General features: G+C 56.2%; 1 protein-coding gene across 8 annotated transcripts in view; it reads left to right on the top strand.

Annotated features, from left to right (window-relative positions):
- MTERF4 (mitochondrial transcription termination factor 4) overlaps positions 1-17,111 on the top strand; it is a 43,597-nt gene that overhangs the window by 24,189 nt on the left and 2,297 nt on the right. For 5 of the 8 annotated variants that reach the window (XM_024990355.2, XM_024990353.2, XM_010803946.4 and 2 more), the window contains 6 exons: positions 1,920-2,045; positions 2,134-2,268; positions 5,126-5,325; positions 7,691-7,824; positions 9,439-9,585; positions 10,131-10,692. In XM_024990355.2, the coding sequence (XP_024846123.1) occupies positions 1,920-2,045; positions 2,134-2,268; positions 5,126-5,325; positions 7,691-7,824; positions 9,439-9,585; positions 10,131-10,324 (936 nt within the window). In that variant the 3' untranslated portion in view covers positions 10,325-10,692. Of the gene's footprint in view, positions 1-1,919; positions 2,046-2,133; positions 2,269-3,284; positions 3,465-5,125; positions 5,326-7,690; positions 7,825-9,438; positions 9,586-10,130; positions 10,693-13,727; positions 13,788-14,927; positions 15,412-17,111 lie in introns of those variants that run through there. The other 3 variants (XM_059883489.1, XM_059883490.1, NM_001244226.1) reach the window with 3 other exon arrangements.

Here is a 17,111-nt window from a genome sequence, read left to right as displayed (position 1 = left end):
CTGGTCCTCTGCTGGCACTGACGATTGTGCTGCCTTCTCTATTGTTTCATCTCCTCGCCTTCTTTTCCTTCCTGCTGTCACCTTGACTTGGACCCGCAGAGCCATGAGGAGTAACAGGTATGCCGCCCAGCCTCCTGGTGGGCCTCTGCCCACTCCAGTGACTCCTTTCATTTCTCGATGGATACCTTTTGTTTGAGGCTCTTTCATCTCTTGATGGATACTTTTTGTTTGAGGCTATTTCATTTTCAGATCACTTTTTTTTTGATTTAAGGAATAAATGTTGACTTAGGCCAAATGACTTTTCAGCATCTATTGCAGTGATCATATTCTTGTTTCTTTTATTAACATGTGAATAACCACAGTCAACTTTTATTCGTAGACTCAATCCTTTATTGCCTTATAACATTTTTTTAGTGTGTTGCTGAACTTGGCTTGCTAATATATATTTTTTAATATTTATAATTTTTTGGCGGCTCCAGATCTTAGTTGCAGCACGTGGGATCTTTTAGTCACAGTTTGTGGTATCTAGTTCCCTGACCAGGGATCAAACCCGGGCCCCCTGCATTGGGAGTGCAGAGTCTAAGCCCCAGGACACCAGGGAAGCCCCCTGGCTTGCTAACGTTTTTATCTGGGATTTTCTCATTTACATTCATGTGTAGATGAGTGTTTTTCCTTTCTGCGCGTTAGTCGTGTGGGGCCCGCGGAGCTGGGGGTGCCCGTGGTGGCTGGCGCCATGCCGTCGCGTCTGCAGGTGCTCCCGGGACGCCGGTGGTGGCTGGCGCCGTGCCGTCGCGTCTGCGGGTGCTCCCGGGACGCCGGTGGTGGCTGGCGCCGTGCCGTCGCGTCTGCGGGTGCTCCCGGGACGCCGGTGGTGGCTGGCGCCGTGCCGTCGCGTCTGCGGGTGCTCCCGGGACGCCGGTGGTGGCTGGCGCCGTGCTGTCGCGTCTGCGGGTGCTCCTGGGACGCCGGTGGTGGCTGGCGCCGCCGTGCCGTCGCGTCTGCAGGTGCTCCTGGCCAGAGCTGCTCCCCCTGCTCGCCTCACTCTCGTGGCACATTTTCCCCTCTTTGCTGGACTTGCCAGAGAATTGCTCATGTTTTTCATCAAGTGTTTCTTTTCTTTATGTTGCTTTTCTGGTACTTTGTGTAAACTTTGCTTTTTTCTAGCTTCTTGGATTGAATGTGTGTTTCTAAGCTGTGACTTAACACTGAGCGCTGTGTCGTGTGGAGTTTTCTGAGTGTGCTCACACCTCCTAAGGTTTAAACACACTGCTCTGGGCGTCACGGGCTTCTTGGCTGACTCGTTAAGTTTCTGTTGCCATCTTTATTTATCCGCGGGCGGTCACCTCATTCTTGGTCTGCATCAGCAACCCAGCGGGCACTGTGGGCTTCCTCTTCCTTTTTTTGTGGCCGCACCACACCATTTTTTCCATGTATTTGTCTTCTGTCCGCCCATCTTGTGGAACTCTTTGGTTAGTTCTCCAAACCAACATGATTGACATTTTTGTTCTTTTTTTTCCAGTTCTCAGGCCTCTTATTTCATTTTCTTGGCTGGGACATCCAGTCCTCGGTTGAGAAATTGGGGTGACGTGGGGTATCTGGGGAACACACACTCCGAGACCTCAGCACTGGTCTTGCCAGGAACACCCACTCGGAGACCTCCAGCGCTGGTCTTGCCATCAGCCCCCCGGGTCCTCCATCACCCCCATCCTGCTGCTGTGCAGGTCGCGCAGGTCCACTCGGGACTTCCGGCTGGCTGCCGACTTGCTCCTGGCCCCCTCAGGCTGGACGGTTGTTATCAGGCTTCTTCTTCCACGTTCCAGGACTCCTGGGGGTGGAGGTGGGGTTAGGTTGAAGTGGAGGCTCCACAGCTGCCGGGGGCCGGTGGGAAGGGCTGCAGTGACACCCCGTCTCTCCCGTAGGTGGTGGTGAAGTTCATAAAGAAGGAGAAGGTTTTGGAGGACTGTTGGATTGAGGACCCCAAGCTTGGGAAGGTCACTTTAGAGATCGCCATCCTGTGCAAGGTGGAGCACGCCAACATCATCAAGGTGGGGTGCCGTCTCATGTCCGTGCCCGAGCGCACTGCCTTGGAGGTGTCCCGGCAGGGCTGGACCCAGCTCGTGTCTCTCTCTCCAGGTGCTGGACGTGTTTGAGAACCAAGGCTTCTTTCAGCTGGTAATGGAGAAGCACGGCTCCGGCCTGGACCTGTTTGCATTCATTGACCGCCATCCCAGCCTCGATGAGCCCCTGGCGAGCTACATCTTTCGACAGGTAAGGCCGGGCCTGGCCGCCTGGGCCCAGGACTCCAGAGTCAGTGAAGCTGGACCCGGCCTCCGGTTTGGGAGTGTTACTGAGTAGGACACGTGTTTCGAGAAGAGGATTCTACTGTTGAAGTAGAGAGAGTGAGGTTGGGGTTGGGGAGGAAGAGTGAGGCCAGGCGTCACCCTGGGGTGACCAGGGATGTGGGATGAAGATTAAAGTGTGTTTACATTCACATGATCCCCACCCAGCCTCAAAGAAGAACCAGTGCAGCTCTCGGGCTGGGCTTGCAGGCTGTGCATCTGATCTGAGTCCTTGTCCGCCATGGGGAGACCCTGCGCATTTGTACGTGGGCCTCACCCGAGCCAGTGTCTCACAGGACTGCTGGGGCTCAATCAGAGAGTGCAGAGGCCCCCGTGCAGCACGCCCGAGTCAGGCGCACGGGAAGTGCTGAGTAGATGTAGCTGCCCGGTTAATAGACCTGCAAAGATTGCGGTTCTGGCCATCTCGGTTATTTGTCTTGGTTTCTTTCGTGTCTGTCCGTGTATTGATCTTAGTCTGTTTGTTATTTTTTGGAAAGGGAGAGTAGCCAACTAAGTAGAAAGGTGTCCTGTGAAAGAGAAATTGGGTGTTGGGGTGGGGCAGGGGAGACAACAGTTCTTTGGTTTGGGGAATGTGGGAGTTTCATTCCAGATGATTCCTTGCTCCCTGGAAAAGGTGGAGGGATGCCAGGGGGTGCGGGGTGGGGGGATGTGACCAGTTCACAGGTTTGCTCTTGGTTTCCTGGAGCTGACTTGGTTTCTAATAACAGCTTCCATGAACTGGTATTTCTTCCCCAAAGCTATGAATGCCCAGAAATTACTGGATTTCTGAAATTAAATTTCTGAGGCACCTACTTGTAAGTTTTGGTCATCACAGTTCTGCCCAAAGAATGCCACCTCTCCCTGTCTTCCTCCCCTGGAAGGTTATACAGGCATCTCCTTTACTTGATGGTGGAGGTTTGTTTCTGAAATCTTCATGGCAAACAGGTTTCCGTGTGACATGACACGTGGAGTCACCCACAGCTGCTGCCTGACTGCTGTTCATTCAGGGCTCTGACGCTGCTGACTCTGCAATAAGTCTCCTGGCCCTTTCGTAAATCAGTGTGCACAGTGGGCTTCACGTGTAAACGTGGACTCGGGGCTCCACAGAACAGCAGTGTCGCGTGCAAGTGTGTGCGTCGCCTCCAGCTCTGGGTCGCGTCTGCTCGGTGCACGGCTCTCCTCTGTGGTGAGCAGCTCCTCACCCGATTCGGGCTTGTTACTGCTTTGCAATTAGTAACCCTCAAAGTTGTCCATATTCAGAGCAGCACGTGGTTTCTGCTTCCCACCTGGGCCTGATACGCACACGTGCCTGTGTGTATGTCGGTGGATGTCCATACACGTGTGAGCGTATGTGTGAATGTGTAAGCACAGACATCCGTGTGCGTGCGCACATCTGTGCAGTGTTACGCGTGCACATGCACACGCGTCGTCTATACACAGATGTGCAGGTGTGCACACGTCTGCGTGTGTGTGTGTGTAAATACATGTTCATTCATTCATTCTGGCCGAGCCAACAGAACTCTGTTTTGCTCGTGCTTAGTCTTGGCGACCCACTGGACTGCAGCCCAGCAGGCTCCTCTGTCCCTGGGATTTTTAAGGCAGGGGTACTGCAGTGGGTTGCCATTTCCTTCTCCAGGGGATCTTTCCAACCCAGAGATTGAACCTGTGTCTCCTGTGTTCCCTGCATTGCAGGCAGATTCTTTATCTGGTGAGCCATCGGAGAAGCCCTCTTTATTTATTTAAAGTTAATTAATTCAGCTTAGTTTGTCTGCCATTAATTGTTGCTTCTGACTCAAAGATATTCACTTGTAAATGTAAAATTTTCTCTAACGATCTGAATGACTGTGTCCACGAAATCACGGTGCTCATCGGTACAGCTGGTGTCCGAGTGGTGAGTGGGGTCAGCAGTCTTACTAATTTTACTTAAACTTCACTGAGGTGCTACTGCTACTGATCCCCCACACTACACGTGCCGTGTGGGCAGGCAGCAGTACATCCTAGTAACTACCCTCTCGCAGTGGAGACAGTGGAGACTGATGCGCTTGCCCGTTTCCCGGGAGTTCTTTTGAGGCCGCACCGCTGAAAGGCCACAGGCGTTGGGGAAAGCATGGCTCCACTCTGCGCTGCTCTTTGAGAAGCTGCCAGAGCCTGGAAGTTGCAGCCTGGATACTGGGCTTCTGCTCCCAGCCCTGCTCAAGTTGCCCGATGAGCTCTGGGGAAATCACTGCCCCTCTGGGCCTTCTCCTGGGCCACTGCCCACACAACCCAGGCCACACTCATTCAAGCGTCCACCACGCGTCCTGTGGCTTCTGTTGCCATCTGTCTGTCCTCCCTAGACGATCATTCTGCCTGTCGTGGGGTGAGTGAATGTCTGCCGGGGAGGTCACTGGTGGCACACAGACCGAGACCTTAGAAACAGTGTTTATGAGGGGCGTCCCTGGAAGGGCACAGGCGCAGGCGAGTGGGTCCCGCAGGGCCGTACACGCGGTCCCTCTCGCTGACGGTGCCGCCTGGTGTTCCTGGGGATTTGCCGAGGGGCAGGCCTGGTGGCTCGGATAGTAAAGAGTTCCTGCAACATGGGAGACCCGGGTTCGATCCCTGGATCGGGAAGATCCCCTGGAGGAGGGCACGGCAACCCACTCCAGTATCCTTGCCTGGAGAATCCCAGGGATGGAGGAGCCTGGCAGGCTACAGTCCACGGGGTCACACAGAGTCGGCTTCACCTTCTTTCTTTCTCTGAGGCCTTGTGTTCAGTGTCCTTTTCACAACGGTGGCCCCTGTTCCAGCTGGTGTCGGCCGTGGTGTACCTGCGCTCCGAGAGCATCCTCCACCGGGACATCAAGGACGAGAACATTGTCATTGCCGAGGACTTCTCCATCAAGCTCATCGACTTTGGCTCGGCCGCCTACCTGGAGCGGGGCAAGCTCTTCTACACCTTCTGTGGGACGATCGAGTACTGCGCGCCCGAGGTCCTCATGGGGAACCCGTACGTGTCCCGGGCGGGCAGCCTGTGCTCACACCTTCTGCGGCAGCAGAGGGACGATCGGGTACTGCGCGCCCGAGGTCCTCATGGGGAACCCGTAGGTGTCCCGGCCGGGCAGCCTGTGCTCACACCTTCCGCGGCAGCAGAGGGACGATCGGGTATTGCGCGCCCGAGGTCCTCATGGGGAACCCGTACGTGTCCCGGGCGGGCAGCCTGTGCTCACACCTTCCGCGGCAGCAGAGGGACGATCGGGTACTGCGCGCCCGAGGTCCTCATGGGGAACCCGTACGTGTCCCGGGCGGGCAGCCTGTGCTCACACCTTCCGCGGCAGCAGAGGGACGATCGGGTACTGCGCGCCCGAGGTCCTCATGGGGAACCCGTACGTGTCCCGGGCGGGCAGCCTGTGCTCACACCTTCCGCGGCAGCAGAGGGAAGCGGCTTCAGGTTGTGCCTCTGTGTGATGAGGGTGCCGAGTGACACAGTATGCTTCGGGAGGTCAGTGGGCAGGAAAAGGAAGCTCAGTCGGGGAAGCCAGGGGTTCATTAGACTGCCTTCTCACCTTTTGTGTTTGGAGTTCACTATAATCAAAAGTTAAGAGAAGATAAAGAGTCCCCAAATTTGGGACTCTTCAAAGGCATGAAGAGAATTTTTTTAGTTGTTTATTTTGATGCCAGCACCAGCAGGCTAGTGCGCTGGTGTGCGGTCGGGCTGGCCGTGTGAGGCATGAAGCGCCAACGCAGGGCCCGTGCTGGGTCACCCACTGCTGCTGGCGGTGCTGGCGCTGACTGGCTCGCCTCCATGTCAGCTGGGCGTGGGGCGAGCCCCTGCTCTTGCCGAGATGAGAAGCGGGTCCAACTCTGTGCTGGGGGCCTAGCTGGGGCAGGGCCCAGTCTCAGGGAGCTCAGGAGAGAGAAGGTCGAGACGGAGCTCAGGGCTTGTAGGGCTCCTCTGAGCATGGACACGGTGCTCAGTGTTTGTGCCCCAAATGCGTAGATTTCTGTCTTGCCCACATGCACTGGAACTGGTCTTTACCCGCATGAGCTGAGCTCCAGGCAGGTCTGATTGCGGGTGTTTCACTGTGTCTCTTTAACATGCCCTCTGGAGAAGCGTGGCTCTGACGAGTCTCCCAGGCATGCTCGTGGTTAGAGCATCCAGGACCTTCACCGCAGGTTCTGCCTGTGTCTTCCCTCTCGTTTCCACATCCTTCCATCCCTGGGTGGGAGACTGGCCTCCACTGCTGTCGTAAGGACAGTCCTGTTGGCCCAGGGCTGCGCCTGTGGGCTCACAGGTGTCTGTGGCTGCTTCTGTGCAGCTGTGGCGGAGAGGGTTAGTGTCCAGAGGCCGCGCGGCTCCCGCCTGCGCTCGTCACCGGCTCTTTACAGCAGGAGTGCCGACTCCTGCTCCGCTCTGGTGTTCTCTCCTGGCCTCCAGCGTCCTTGCCATCTCTTTCTGCTGAAGCCTCATTCTCTTGTTCTGGCATTTCCTCTCACTTCCTGAGCTCTGCCCTCATGGTTGCCTCCTGGCCCCCTGCCCCCGGCTCCTGCCTCCTGGGGTCCCTGGCCCTCTGTGGCCCCTGGAAGGCAGAGGCTCCTCTTGGGCCTCTGCTCACCAGCTCCCTTAGCTGCCGCATCTGCACTCCTGTCTGATGAACACAGCTGCTCCCCAGGCTGCCCCCGCCCCCACCCACAGCTCCAGACATGAGGGACCAAGCACGCTGGCAGCGTGGGGCCTGGCCTCTGTGCAGGAAAAGGTGGATTCACCCTGCTGGTCTGCTGTGGGCATTAGGGTTGAACCATGCAGATGGCTGGCAGAGAGCCGGCCTCTCAGAGCCCAGGGATGGTAGCTGGGAGGAGGGGATCTGTAAGCACAGAGGAGAACCAAGAGCACCCCGGGGCGCCATCCCCGAGGCCCGCTCCTCCAGCTGGTGGCCGCCTGGACTCCGCGCCCCACCGTCTCCTCCCTCCTGCTGCTGAGGGCTTGCTTCATCCTTACAGAGGCTCGCCTGTGCCAGTCTCACCCTGGGCTCCTTCAGGTCTCTTCTGAAGGGCAGGCTGCCCTGCTCTGAAGCCGCCATGGCTCCCCAGGTCCCTGGGGGCCTGGCACTGCCTGCACTCCTGGGTGTTCCCTCCTCCTCCTCCAGGAAGCTCCCCAGCGGACACTGTGCTCAGCCCCTTGCCACCTGCTGACTTGGTCTCTCCACTGCTGAGTGGGCCTCTGCTTGTCGTCTTATCCCCAGTGGCTGGCGGGGGGCGGACGTGGTCGAGGAGTATGGTGCGTCTCGCTGGGGGTTGCTCTTGGATGACATGCGGGGTCCTGCTGTCTTGTGGGGCTGGCCCAGCGCCCCGAGTGCCTCCTCTTCCTCTGGCAGGTACCGGGGGCCGGAGCTGGAGATGTGGTCCATGGGGGTCACGCTGTACACGCTGATCTTCGAGGAGAACCCCTTCTGTGAGCTGGAGGAGACCATGGAGGCCGCAATAAACCCCCCGTATCTGGTCTCGGAAGGTGAGCTCGCACGGGCGGACGTCCTGGGCTGGCTCCTGTCTCACAGCAGTGCATGGTGTCACCCACACAGGCACAGCTGGCTCGCTCTCTCTTCCGTTCCTCTCAGACTTTGATCTGAACAGAAAGGCGATTTGGAGGTGACTTTGATGTCATGACTGATCTTAGGGAAGTTTGGACCAGAGGGGCTGTCTTCTGAGGGACACACTGGCAGCCTCTGAGCATGGCCGGAGGGAGGGGGAGGATGGACTTGACCCCCCCAACCGCTCGTGTGGAACCAGGGTTCTGTCCCTCCTGGAGCGCCTGTGAGCTGGCTCCCCGCAGAGCTATGAGAGCGGCTTGCATCTGCAGTGCCGACCCCTGCCAGCGGGCCTGGATGGCCCCTCAGACCCATGCCTGGAGGAGCTCCAGGGAGCTGGACCACAGGGTTCTGAGGTCTCCCAGTCACGACATGTGATCCAAGAGCACTCATTCATCACCACAGGTGGTGAGGTGACAGGCTCCCTTAGGCATCAGGCCTGTGCCTGGGTTCTTCGCTCAGGGTGGAGGCCCGAGTCTCAGTCCACTCGGGCTGCCATGCCTGCCCATCACAGGCCGGGGTTTACAGCGCTAACATTTATTTCTCACAGTCTGGAGGTGGAGATCCCGAGGTCAGGGTGCTGGCGGATTCCGGCTGGTAGACAGCTGCCTCTTCCTGTGTCCTCACGGGGCAGAGAAAGGAGAGAGCAGGCCCTCTGGTGCCTCTGCTGATAAGGGCACTGATGCTGGGTGGGGTGGGGCACACCACCTCATCTGACCCCCTTCACCTCCCAAAGGCCCCACCTCCTACTATCATCACACGGGGAATCTGCGGGGGGTACAGTTCAGTCTAGAGCCACCTGGAGGAATTGTAGAGCTTTCCTAACGTTCTGGATCCCCATGATAGTGGGGCTCTTGCAGCCTGCTGCTGCAACTTCCGGGGCTGCTCCACCTTCTGGGGCTGCTCCACCCTGGGGGATGCTCCACCTTCAGGGGCTGCTCCACCCTGGGGGGCTGCCCCACCTTCAGGGGATGCCCCACCCTGGGGCTGGGGGAGCTGCTCCACCCTGGAGAGGCTGCTCCACCTGCGAGTGGGCTGCTCCGAATTCTACTCCCTGGGCTCTCAGGACAGTCACCCGGGCACTGAGGTCTGGAGTGGCCCTGGTTGCGGTGACACCCATGCTGTTAAAGAAAGTGGGAGCCAGATGCAGACTCAGGGCTGGGGCTCTCCTCAGCACTCATGCGCCCTTCCCGTGGGGAGAGACCGGGGCTCCGCAGCTGCACCTCCCTCCCCTCCCGCCACGCGATGCCTGTGTCCATGGCTCTGTGTCTCCAGAGCCCCAGCGGGCAGCCCACATGAGGGCTGCTGCCCCCTGGTGTCATGAGCAGCGTGGGAGCTCTAGCACTAAGCTTTCATTTCAGGGGCCCCACACACCTCCCGCAGCACTTTGGGAAGCATGGCCAGGGACCCCGCCTTCCAGAAGCCCCACGGTGCTGGTCAGAATCGGTGGCCCAGGCCCTGCACTTGCACAGTGCGCGCCACCCACCCCCAGCCTGGGCCACCTTCAGCCCTCTGACCACATGCCCTTCCGTCCCCAGACCTCATGAACCTCATGTCTGGGCTGTTGCAGCCTGTGCCCGAGCAGCGTACCACCTTGGAGAAGCTGGTGACAGACCGCTGGGTGACACAGCCCGTGAACCTGGCGGACTACACCTGGGAGGAGGTGTGTCGGCTAAACAAGTCAGGTGAGCAGCCCAGCCCGTGCACTGTGGGGCAAGGGGGTCCCAGTCGCCCCCTGCCTCTGGGGGAGGGGAGCTCCCTCCTACGCACTGCCCTGGACACCAAGGTGAGGGCCCAGGGCTAGCCTGCTGCCTGTGAGCCGGACTCCAGAGGCCCTGAACAGCCCCAGGGGCCTTAGAAGGTGGGTGAACACCCGTGGGCACCCGTGACAAGGACAAATCCACAGATGAGGTGGAGGCCTAGGGAGAGGGTTTGTGAAGTGCTGATGGCCAGAGCAGGCCGAAGCGAGGAGGAGAGCGGAGGGCGAGGGAGCCGGGGCCCGCAGTGGGCAGCGGCGGCCCTGTGCGTCCGGGGCCCACTGCGCGGGGGCTGTGTCTGGATGTGCAGCTCCGGTACAGCGGCGGGGTCCGGCAAGTCTCGAATGATGCTGGGTGGGCTCTGCAGGGTTCCTCTGGTGCCTTCTGCTCTTCAGAATGCCTCCAGAGGGAAGCCAAGGGTTTCAGAATGCTGTTGCAGGCAGGTGACGCGGCCTACCTCTCTCCCCCTTCAGGGAGCAGAGCTCTGTCCACCGTTGGTCTGGAGCTGGACGGCAGGAGCCCCAGTGCCGCGGCTCGGGCCCCAGAGCCCCACCGGCCCTCGTGCAGCAGGGTGGGATCCAGAGCGCCGGCTGGCCCAGCTCCCTGCCGCGCTGCAGACTCGCTTAGGGAGGCACGGCTTTCTCAGGCGCCTTCCGTTCGGGAGTAAGCGCTCAAGAATTAGGCCTAGCTCACTTTCTAAAACCCATCTGTTAGAACAAAAGCCAGTGATGCTGTGCTATTTTAGGTTTACAAAATAGACGTGGAATTCATTTTTTTCATGGCCTTGAGAAAACACTCTAGCGTTTGAGTTTTGTGCTACTGAAGGGCTTTTCATCTGCGAATTTCCAAAAGGCGCATGAGAGGCTCTCGGTTCTCTTTGTGCTTTCGTACACGCGCCTGATTCCGGTTTCCTCTGACTTGGTGTACGCTTGTCTGATACGTGGAGTGTGGAGAACTGTTTGCCAAATGACCAAACTGTTGCTTTATTTCCTTGAACGTTTTCCAAATTAAAGCAGTTTTATTAGTCAACAATTACCCTGACTTGGACCACATGAATTCTTCTGCAGTGCTGGTACGGGAAGCACTTCATTTCCTTATTTTTCTATCTGTGCGTCTCCGTGTGCCACAGTGGTTCCGCCTTGGTCAGCTTGGGGGTCCCTCTTTGTGCCCAGCAGGTCTGTGCAGCTTCGCCAGTCTAAGGAGACTGGAGGCATGGTGTGTCAGCCATTGCCCTTGTGCAGAGCTCAGCAGGGCTGGCCCATCATCTGTCTCTGCTCTGCTGTCCACCCCAACCCCTCCCAGCACCTCAGCACCCCATGACTATGCAGAGGTATCCAGCCCCGGGGACCGCCCACTCGTGACTATGTGGGGGCATCTGGCCCAGGGAGCCCCCATGACTATGTGGGGGTGTCTGGCCCCAGGGAGCCCCTGTGACTATGTGGGGGTGTCTGGCCCCAGGGATCCCTGACCCATGACTGTGTGGGGGGTGTCTCCCTCACCCTGTGACTATGTGGGGGCATCTGGCCCAGGGAGCCCCCTGTGACTATGTGGGGGCATCTGGCCCAGGGAGCCCCTGTGACTATGTGGGGGCGTCCGGCCTCAGGGAGCCCCCTGTGACTATGTGGGGGCGTCTGGCCCAGGGAGCCCTTGTGACTATGTGGGGGTGTCTGGCCCCAGGGAGCCCCCTGTGACTATGTGGAGGCATCTGGCCCAGGGAGCCCCCCGTGACTACGTGGGGGCATGTGGCCCAGGGAGCCCCCCGACTATGTGGGGGTGTCTGGCCCTGAATGCCCCTCTCCCCGTCCTGATCAGGACCCAGTGCAGCTCTCACATACTCAGATAACTCCTCCCCTCTAGGCTCCAATCCACCCTAATCTGAAATTCAGCCTCTATTTTGTATCTGTTTTGGAGAGAGGGAGTGGTTGGGGTCAGAAGGAAACCTTTCATTTTACCCCCTGCTCAAATAGCAGGAAGAAAACAAAACCAAACCCAAGGCCCCAGCACCCCTTTCCCATGTGTCCTCACTCTGCCGGGCCGAGGCTCCTACCCAGAGGACCGAGAAGATGCTCAGGGCCAGCCTGCCTCAGGTGCGATCCTGCGCCCAGTTTCCAGTATTCGTGTAGGAAGTATGCAGCTATCTTGATGACAGTTCATTTTATTCTCCACTTGCGGTATATAGGATTTCACCATCCCTTTCCTTTAGGAAGTGCTGCCTGAGTCTCTCTGACGTCTCAAGAGAATGACGAGGACTCTTCCTCTGTCCAGCAGAGATAGTAAAGGCAGGACTTTTAGAAGTGTATTTTTTAAAGTCTGTAGTAAGTTAGTGACATTTACTGTTCAGAATGAAACAAGTCTTATGATGTTCTAAGAACTCTTCAAAGGTTAAAAAAAAACCCAAATATTTTCCTTTGTAGTTTCTATGATGCTTATAATACAGAAGAAGTTACAGAATGCTTTTTTCAGACAGGTGTGCAATGGGCTGAAAATGCAAAGTTCTAGGTCTCCAAGAACTGTTACTTCTGTATAAGAAAAATAATTAAAACTCACCTGATTTGTTGGCAGAGGAAAGTCTGAACGCTTTGAGAGTATTCTCTGCAGAAAGAATCCAGGCATTAAAGTTTTGAGGCAGATGCTGAAAAATTTTCCTCCCCACATTACAGTCAAGATTCCAAAGAGCAAGGCTTTCTCAGAGCACTGACGTTGCTGCCAACTTTCTGGAGTGATTCCTGCACACCAGCCACTACTCTTTCTAGACCTAGACGCCTATTTAGGTTCTGTGACTCCTTCCAGGGAGGCACACAAGGATGTTCTTAGACTTTGGGTGTAAAAGCATTAACGTGATTAGCTTTGCAGTACTGACAGCTGCATATTTCAAGGAGAAAATCAGGGTAAAAAAGCAAATCAATAGAAACAGAACCATTTCTTGAGTTCCACACGGTTTACAACCTTCCTCTTCTTTGACATAATCCTTTTGTGACAAGATATATTTTTAGCACCCCGTCTGGCGCCTGGCCTAGAGCAGGTACTCTATAAACTGTATCCATGCAAAAATCAAGTCCTTTTCCTCAGTTCAGAAACAAGTAGATAAAACAAGAAATGCTTACAAATTAAGGTTTGGACTTAAAACTGATGGAATTTAGGCAGCTGAGAAAGTACACTCTTTTGTTCTTCTTCACCACTATCCCCTTTTGAAAGATGCCCAGTTTCTATACCTGAACGATTACAGGTCTATATCCAAAATTTAAGAATAAATGCAAATTAGGCTGCAACAATTTCATCCCAGAAGGAAACCATACCTCTAAGTTGGGAGGAACTTTTTAAAAGAAAAACCGTAGATTTGTGGAGTTCCTTTGGACAGTTTAAACACATCTAGAATATGTGTGTTTTTATCAAGAATTATAATTGGAGCTGGCAAGAAGGCAGGGCGCTTGTCTACAAAGGACGGGCTGCAGTCTGAGACGGTTGCGTAGCTGTAAGGGGAACTCCTGAGACCGTAAGGCTGTTCCTGGCAGGTGCTGCTCTGGGTAGGCGGGGGCGTCCCTGGGTCTGGCCCAGTTCTAACTTCTCAGAAGTGCGGAGCAGGGCTGAGACCCGGTCCTCCGCGGCCCCCAGACCCCATTTGGAACCTGGTGATCACTCCATTCTCATTTCAACTCTACACTAAAATTCTTACTGGATACAGATTCCACATCGAATCTTAAATAACGTCACCTGGGACGATTCCATCTTACTCAGACCGCCCAGTCTCTGCCTTAAGCTACTTTCTCCGGGGAGGTTACTGCGGGACCAGGGGGGCGGCCGGTGTGAGCCGAGGTTACAGTTTTCTCTTACGGAAAGCGAGCGTGTGGGGAAGGGGCTGTTCATTTGTTCTGCCAGCCGGGAGCTCCGGAAAGCGGAAATCCGGGCAGAGTGGGCACGAAGCAGGGAAGCCGCGGTCCGAGAGCCCACGGTGCAGGCGGCCGGACGCAGGTGGAGAAGGGCCGGGCGGAACTGCCTCGCTCGCGCTTGCGCTTGCGAGGGGGAGGGCGGAAGCGACGGACGCGGGAGGGCGGAAGCGACGGACGCGGGAGGGCGGAAGCGACGGGTCCTGGGAGCGCTGCTTCCGCGCTATGGCGGCGCTGGGTCGGCAGGTGAGGTGCCGCCGCGTTCCGGTCTCCTGCGGGTCGCGGAGGTGTGCGGCACCCCGGCCTCCGGCGCTTCCCGCCGCGTTGGCGCGACTTTAGCCCGTTGTCCCCACCCCGCCTGCCGCCGGCGGTGGGCCGAAGCCGCGGCTGGACCACAAACAGGGCGACAAGGGGCGGCGGGCGCTCCGAGCGGGCGGGCTTGGCTGAGGGCGCTGGGGAGGCTCAGGGACGCGTCTCGAGGGGCGTTGAGGACCCGGGGATTGGGCCCCGTTGGTGGCGCGCCGGCCTGACCCCTAAGAGTTCTGAGGTCAGCGGGAATGTTGAAGTTGGCTGGCAGGCTAACGGCGTTCCGTTTGTGGAATGAATGCAGTTAGGTGAATCTGGAGACTGGTATGAGATACGGAATTTTCAGGTGTGGGTACCAACTCGGACCCCAGAGTTGGCACAGAAATGATTTTAAACTAAAGACGTTTGAGATTCAGCAGAGACTGAAAGAAGCTTGCTTGGAGCGGCCCTTATCTCACTAAAAGCAGAGCTTTCCGGGAGTGAGGGCGCCATTGAGCCTTTCTCCAGGGGAGTTTACCGTCTTGAAGGGAAAAAAGAGGGACGACCCCTTGTATCAACATAAACATTGTCACAGACTTTCTGGGCTCCCACTTGTTTTCCTAAGAGCCCTCCCGTTTGCTCTTCCCCTAGAAACCTTCCTCCCCCATTTGCCCCCAGCTGTAGTCATTTAGGGAGCTACCTCTTTCCTGAATCAACATACGCATATAAATACACTTTTTTCTTCTTGTTAATCTCTCAGCTAAATTTGTAGCCACCCCCCTCAAGGCACTGAACAGGTAGAGGACCCCCCACACCCGAAGGCATACTTTACGCAGTGGCCTTGAAATTGTTCTCCCAATCCCTCCTTGTCCCGGTCCCCTCAGTTAGAGCAGCAAAAGCAAACCTATCCTTCTGCAAACTCTGTTCTCTGTACATGAACTTCTTTCTCTCTAGGCTTTTAAAGTTCAGTTATGAGTTTGCAGATTGCTTATAAAAACTTATGTTTGCGTGAGACCAATGAGCTAAAGACCCTGACTCAGAAATCCTGTGGTGTCCGTTGCATTGGTGTGATGAGGAATGCATTCCCTTTGTGTCTTACAGGTCTTTGATTGGCACCGCCTGACGCCCCTTACCTGGGCCCTCCTCGCTAGGCAGACTCCTCAGCCTGCAGGACAGAAAAGGACGGCTGCTTTTTTGTTGTGTAAGCTAATGACAGTCTCCAGTGGAGGGGGCCTTGAGGAGTCGTCCTTTGTTGAACCCCCAAAATGTGCACAGAAACCAGAGCACAGAACAGGGCTGATTCAGTGCCTCCTTGAGAAGCAGAGGACTCCTGTGTTGCAAGAGAATTTTGTCCGTTCCCTCCGGGACATGGGTTTTAGTGATGTCCATGTTAATGAACTGCTCAGCATACAGCCAGGTACCCACCCTCAACAGATGCTGGACATCATTTCAGAATTAATACTTCTGGGTTTGAATCCAGAGCCTGTGTGTGTGGCCTTGAAGAAAAGTCCTCAGTTATTGAAACTGCCTGTGATGCAAATGAAGAAGCGCTCCAGTTACCTGCGAAAGCTGGGCCTCGGAGAAGGTATGAGGTGGTGGGGATTTTATATGTAGTGCTGAGGAGTCAGAGCTGGAGACCAAATAGCCTGGGGAGGTGGATTGAGGAGGTTTCTGCGGGGGAAAAGTCCTTGAGAGGAATGTGTGATTTGGCTTAGAGCTGAGGAGGCAGAGTGACCTCTGCAGAGGGCCTTGCAGGTGGGAGGGGGAGCTGAGTGACCGCTCTTGTCTGGTGTGTTCCCTGTGGGTGCTCTGGCGTCGGGAACAGTGGTGGGCGCGTGGTGTGGGCCCCGCACACGTCAGCGGTGGCGTTGGCTCGTGGGTGTGCGTGGCTCGTGGGTGTGCGTGTGCCCTTGGACGCTTCAATTGACCCGGGGCGGGCTCAGTGCTGTGTGTGTCTGTGTGAAGCCAGAGACTTAGACTCCTCCATCCCGGGGCCGCGCCTGCGGAGGAGGAGAGGGGTCTGGAGCCGCGTCAGGCATTACTGACACTTAGAGTTCCCCGCAAAGGCTTGGGTTCCAGTCAGGTGTCTCCATTTAATGGGAAATGTGAAATCTTCCCAGATTCCTGGGACACAGGTGGAGTGGCCATTTCCCAGCCACCGTCTCCGCCCCCCCCCCACACACAGGATTCACTCCCCCCAAATCCTAGAAGTTCACTGGATCTCTCTCTCTTTTAAATTAAGGAATTAATTTTATTTTTGACTGTGCTGGGTTTTCGTTGCTGCGTGGACGGCTCTGTGGTTGCAGCATGCAGGCTTCTCGTTGCCATGGCTTCTCTCGTTTCAGGGCACGAGCTCTGCCCCAGGTGCGCAGGCTGCCGTCACTGCAGCGCGCAGCCTCGGGGGTTGTGGCGCACGGGCTTGGTTGCTTTGAGGCATGTGCAGTCTTCCCAAATTTGAACTTGTGTCCCCTGCACTGGCAGGCAGGTTTTTAATCCATTGCACCAGCAGGGAAGTCCCATTGGGTCTCTCTGTGGGCTTTTCTAGAGGAGGAGGGTAGGGGCTCATGAGGATCTCCAAGGACCCCTACCCACGTTCATCAGAGGAATTCTACTGTTTGTTCATTCTTGTCTGTTGTTGGTGAAGTATTGTTGGGGATGGGGAAAGGGGAGAAAAGGTTGGGAGTCCAGATTTCAGAGGATCTCTACAGGCCTCCTTCTCTTTTCTAGAAGATGAGCAGAAGGTAATGGTGTGTGTTTCTCCTAACAGATTACCTGTTGCGGTGTAATCTGAAAGGCTCAATTTAACACCATCCTTGAGCTCAGTTGCTTCAGTCAGGTCCGACTTTTTGTGACCTCAGGGACTGTAGCCCACCAGGCTCCTCTGTCCATGGGATTTTCCAAGCAAGAATACTGGAGTGGGTTGCCATTTTCTTCTCCAGGGGATCTTCCCAACCCAGGGATTGAACCCACATCTCTCTTGTCTCCTGCATTGGCAGGAGGGTGCTTTACCACTGGCACCACCTGGGAAACCCTGACGCCTTACGTGCCTTCGTTATAGATTAGAAGCTCAGCGTGAGCTTTAGCTGCAAAGGTAAACACTGAACTCCTGAAATTCATTCCTGAGTGTGCTTCATCAAGACATTGACTCACCTGTTAGGGAGGTTTACCAGTGTCTGGGCTCTGAGTCTTACTTGGTTATCTATAGGAAGGCCACAGGCCCCAGTTTGCCTGGGATGGTCCCAGTTTCCGCCGGTTTTCTTAATACAGTTACTGACAGAGCCCCCG

The sequence above is a fragment of the Bos taurus genome, chromosome 3 (genome assembly GCF_002263795.3).
Source record: "Bos taurus isolate L1 Dominette 01449 registration number 42190680 breed Hereford chromosome 3, ARS-UCD2.0, whole genome shotgun sequence".
In the NCBI taxonomy this organism is placed as follows: Eukaryota; Metazoa; Chordata; class Mammalia; order Artiodactyla; family Bovidae; genus Bos; species Bos taurus.
Note: the sequence above shows the minus strand (reverse complement) of the source record. Positions and strands in the feature narration are given on the sequence as shown.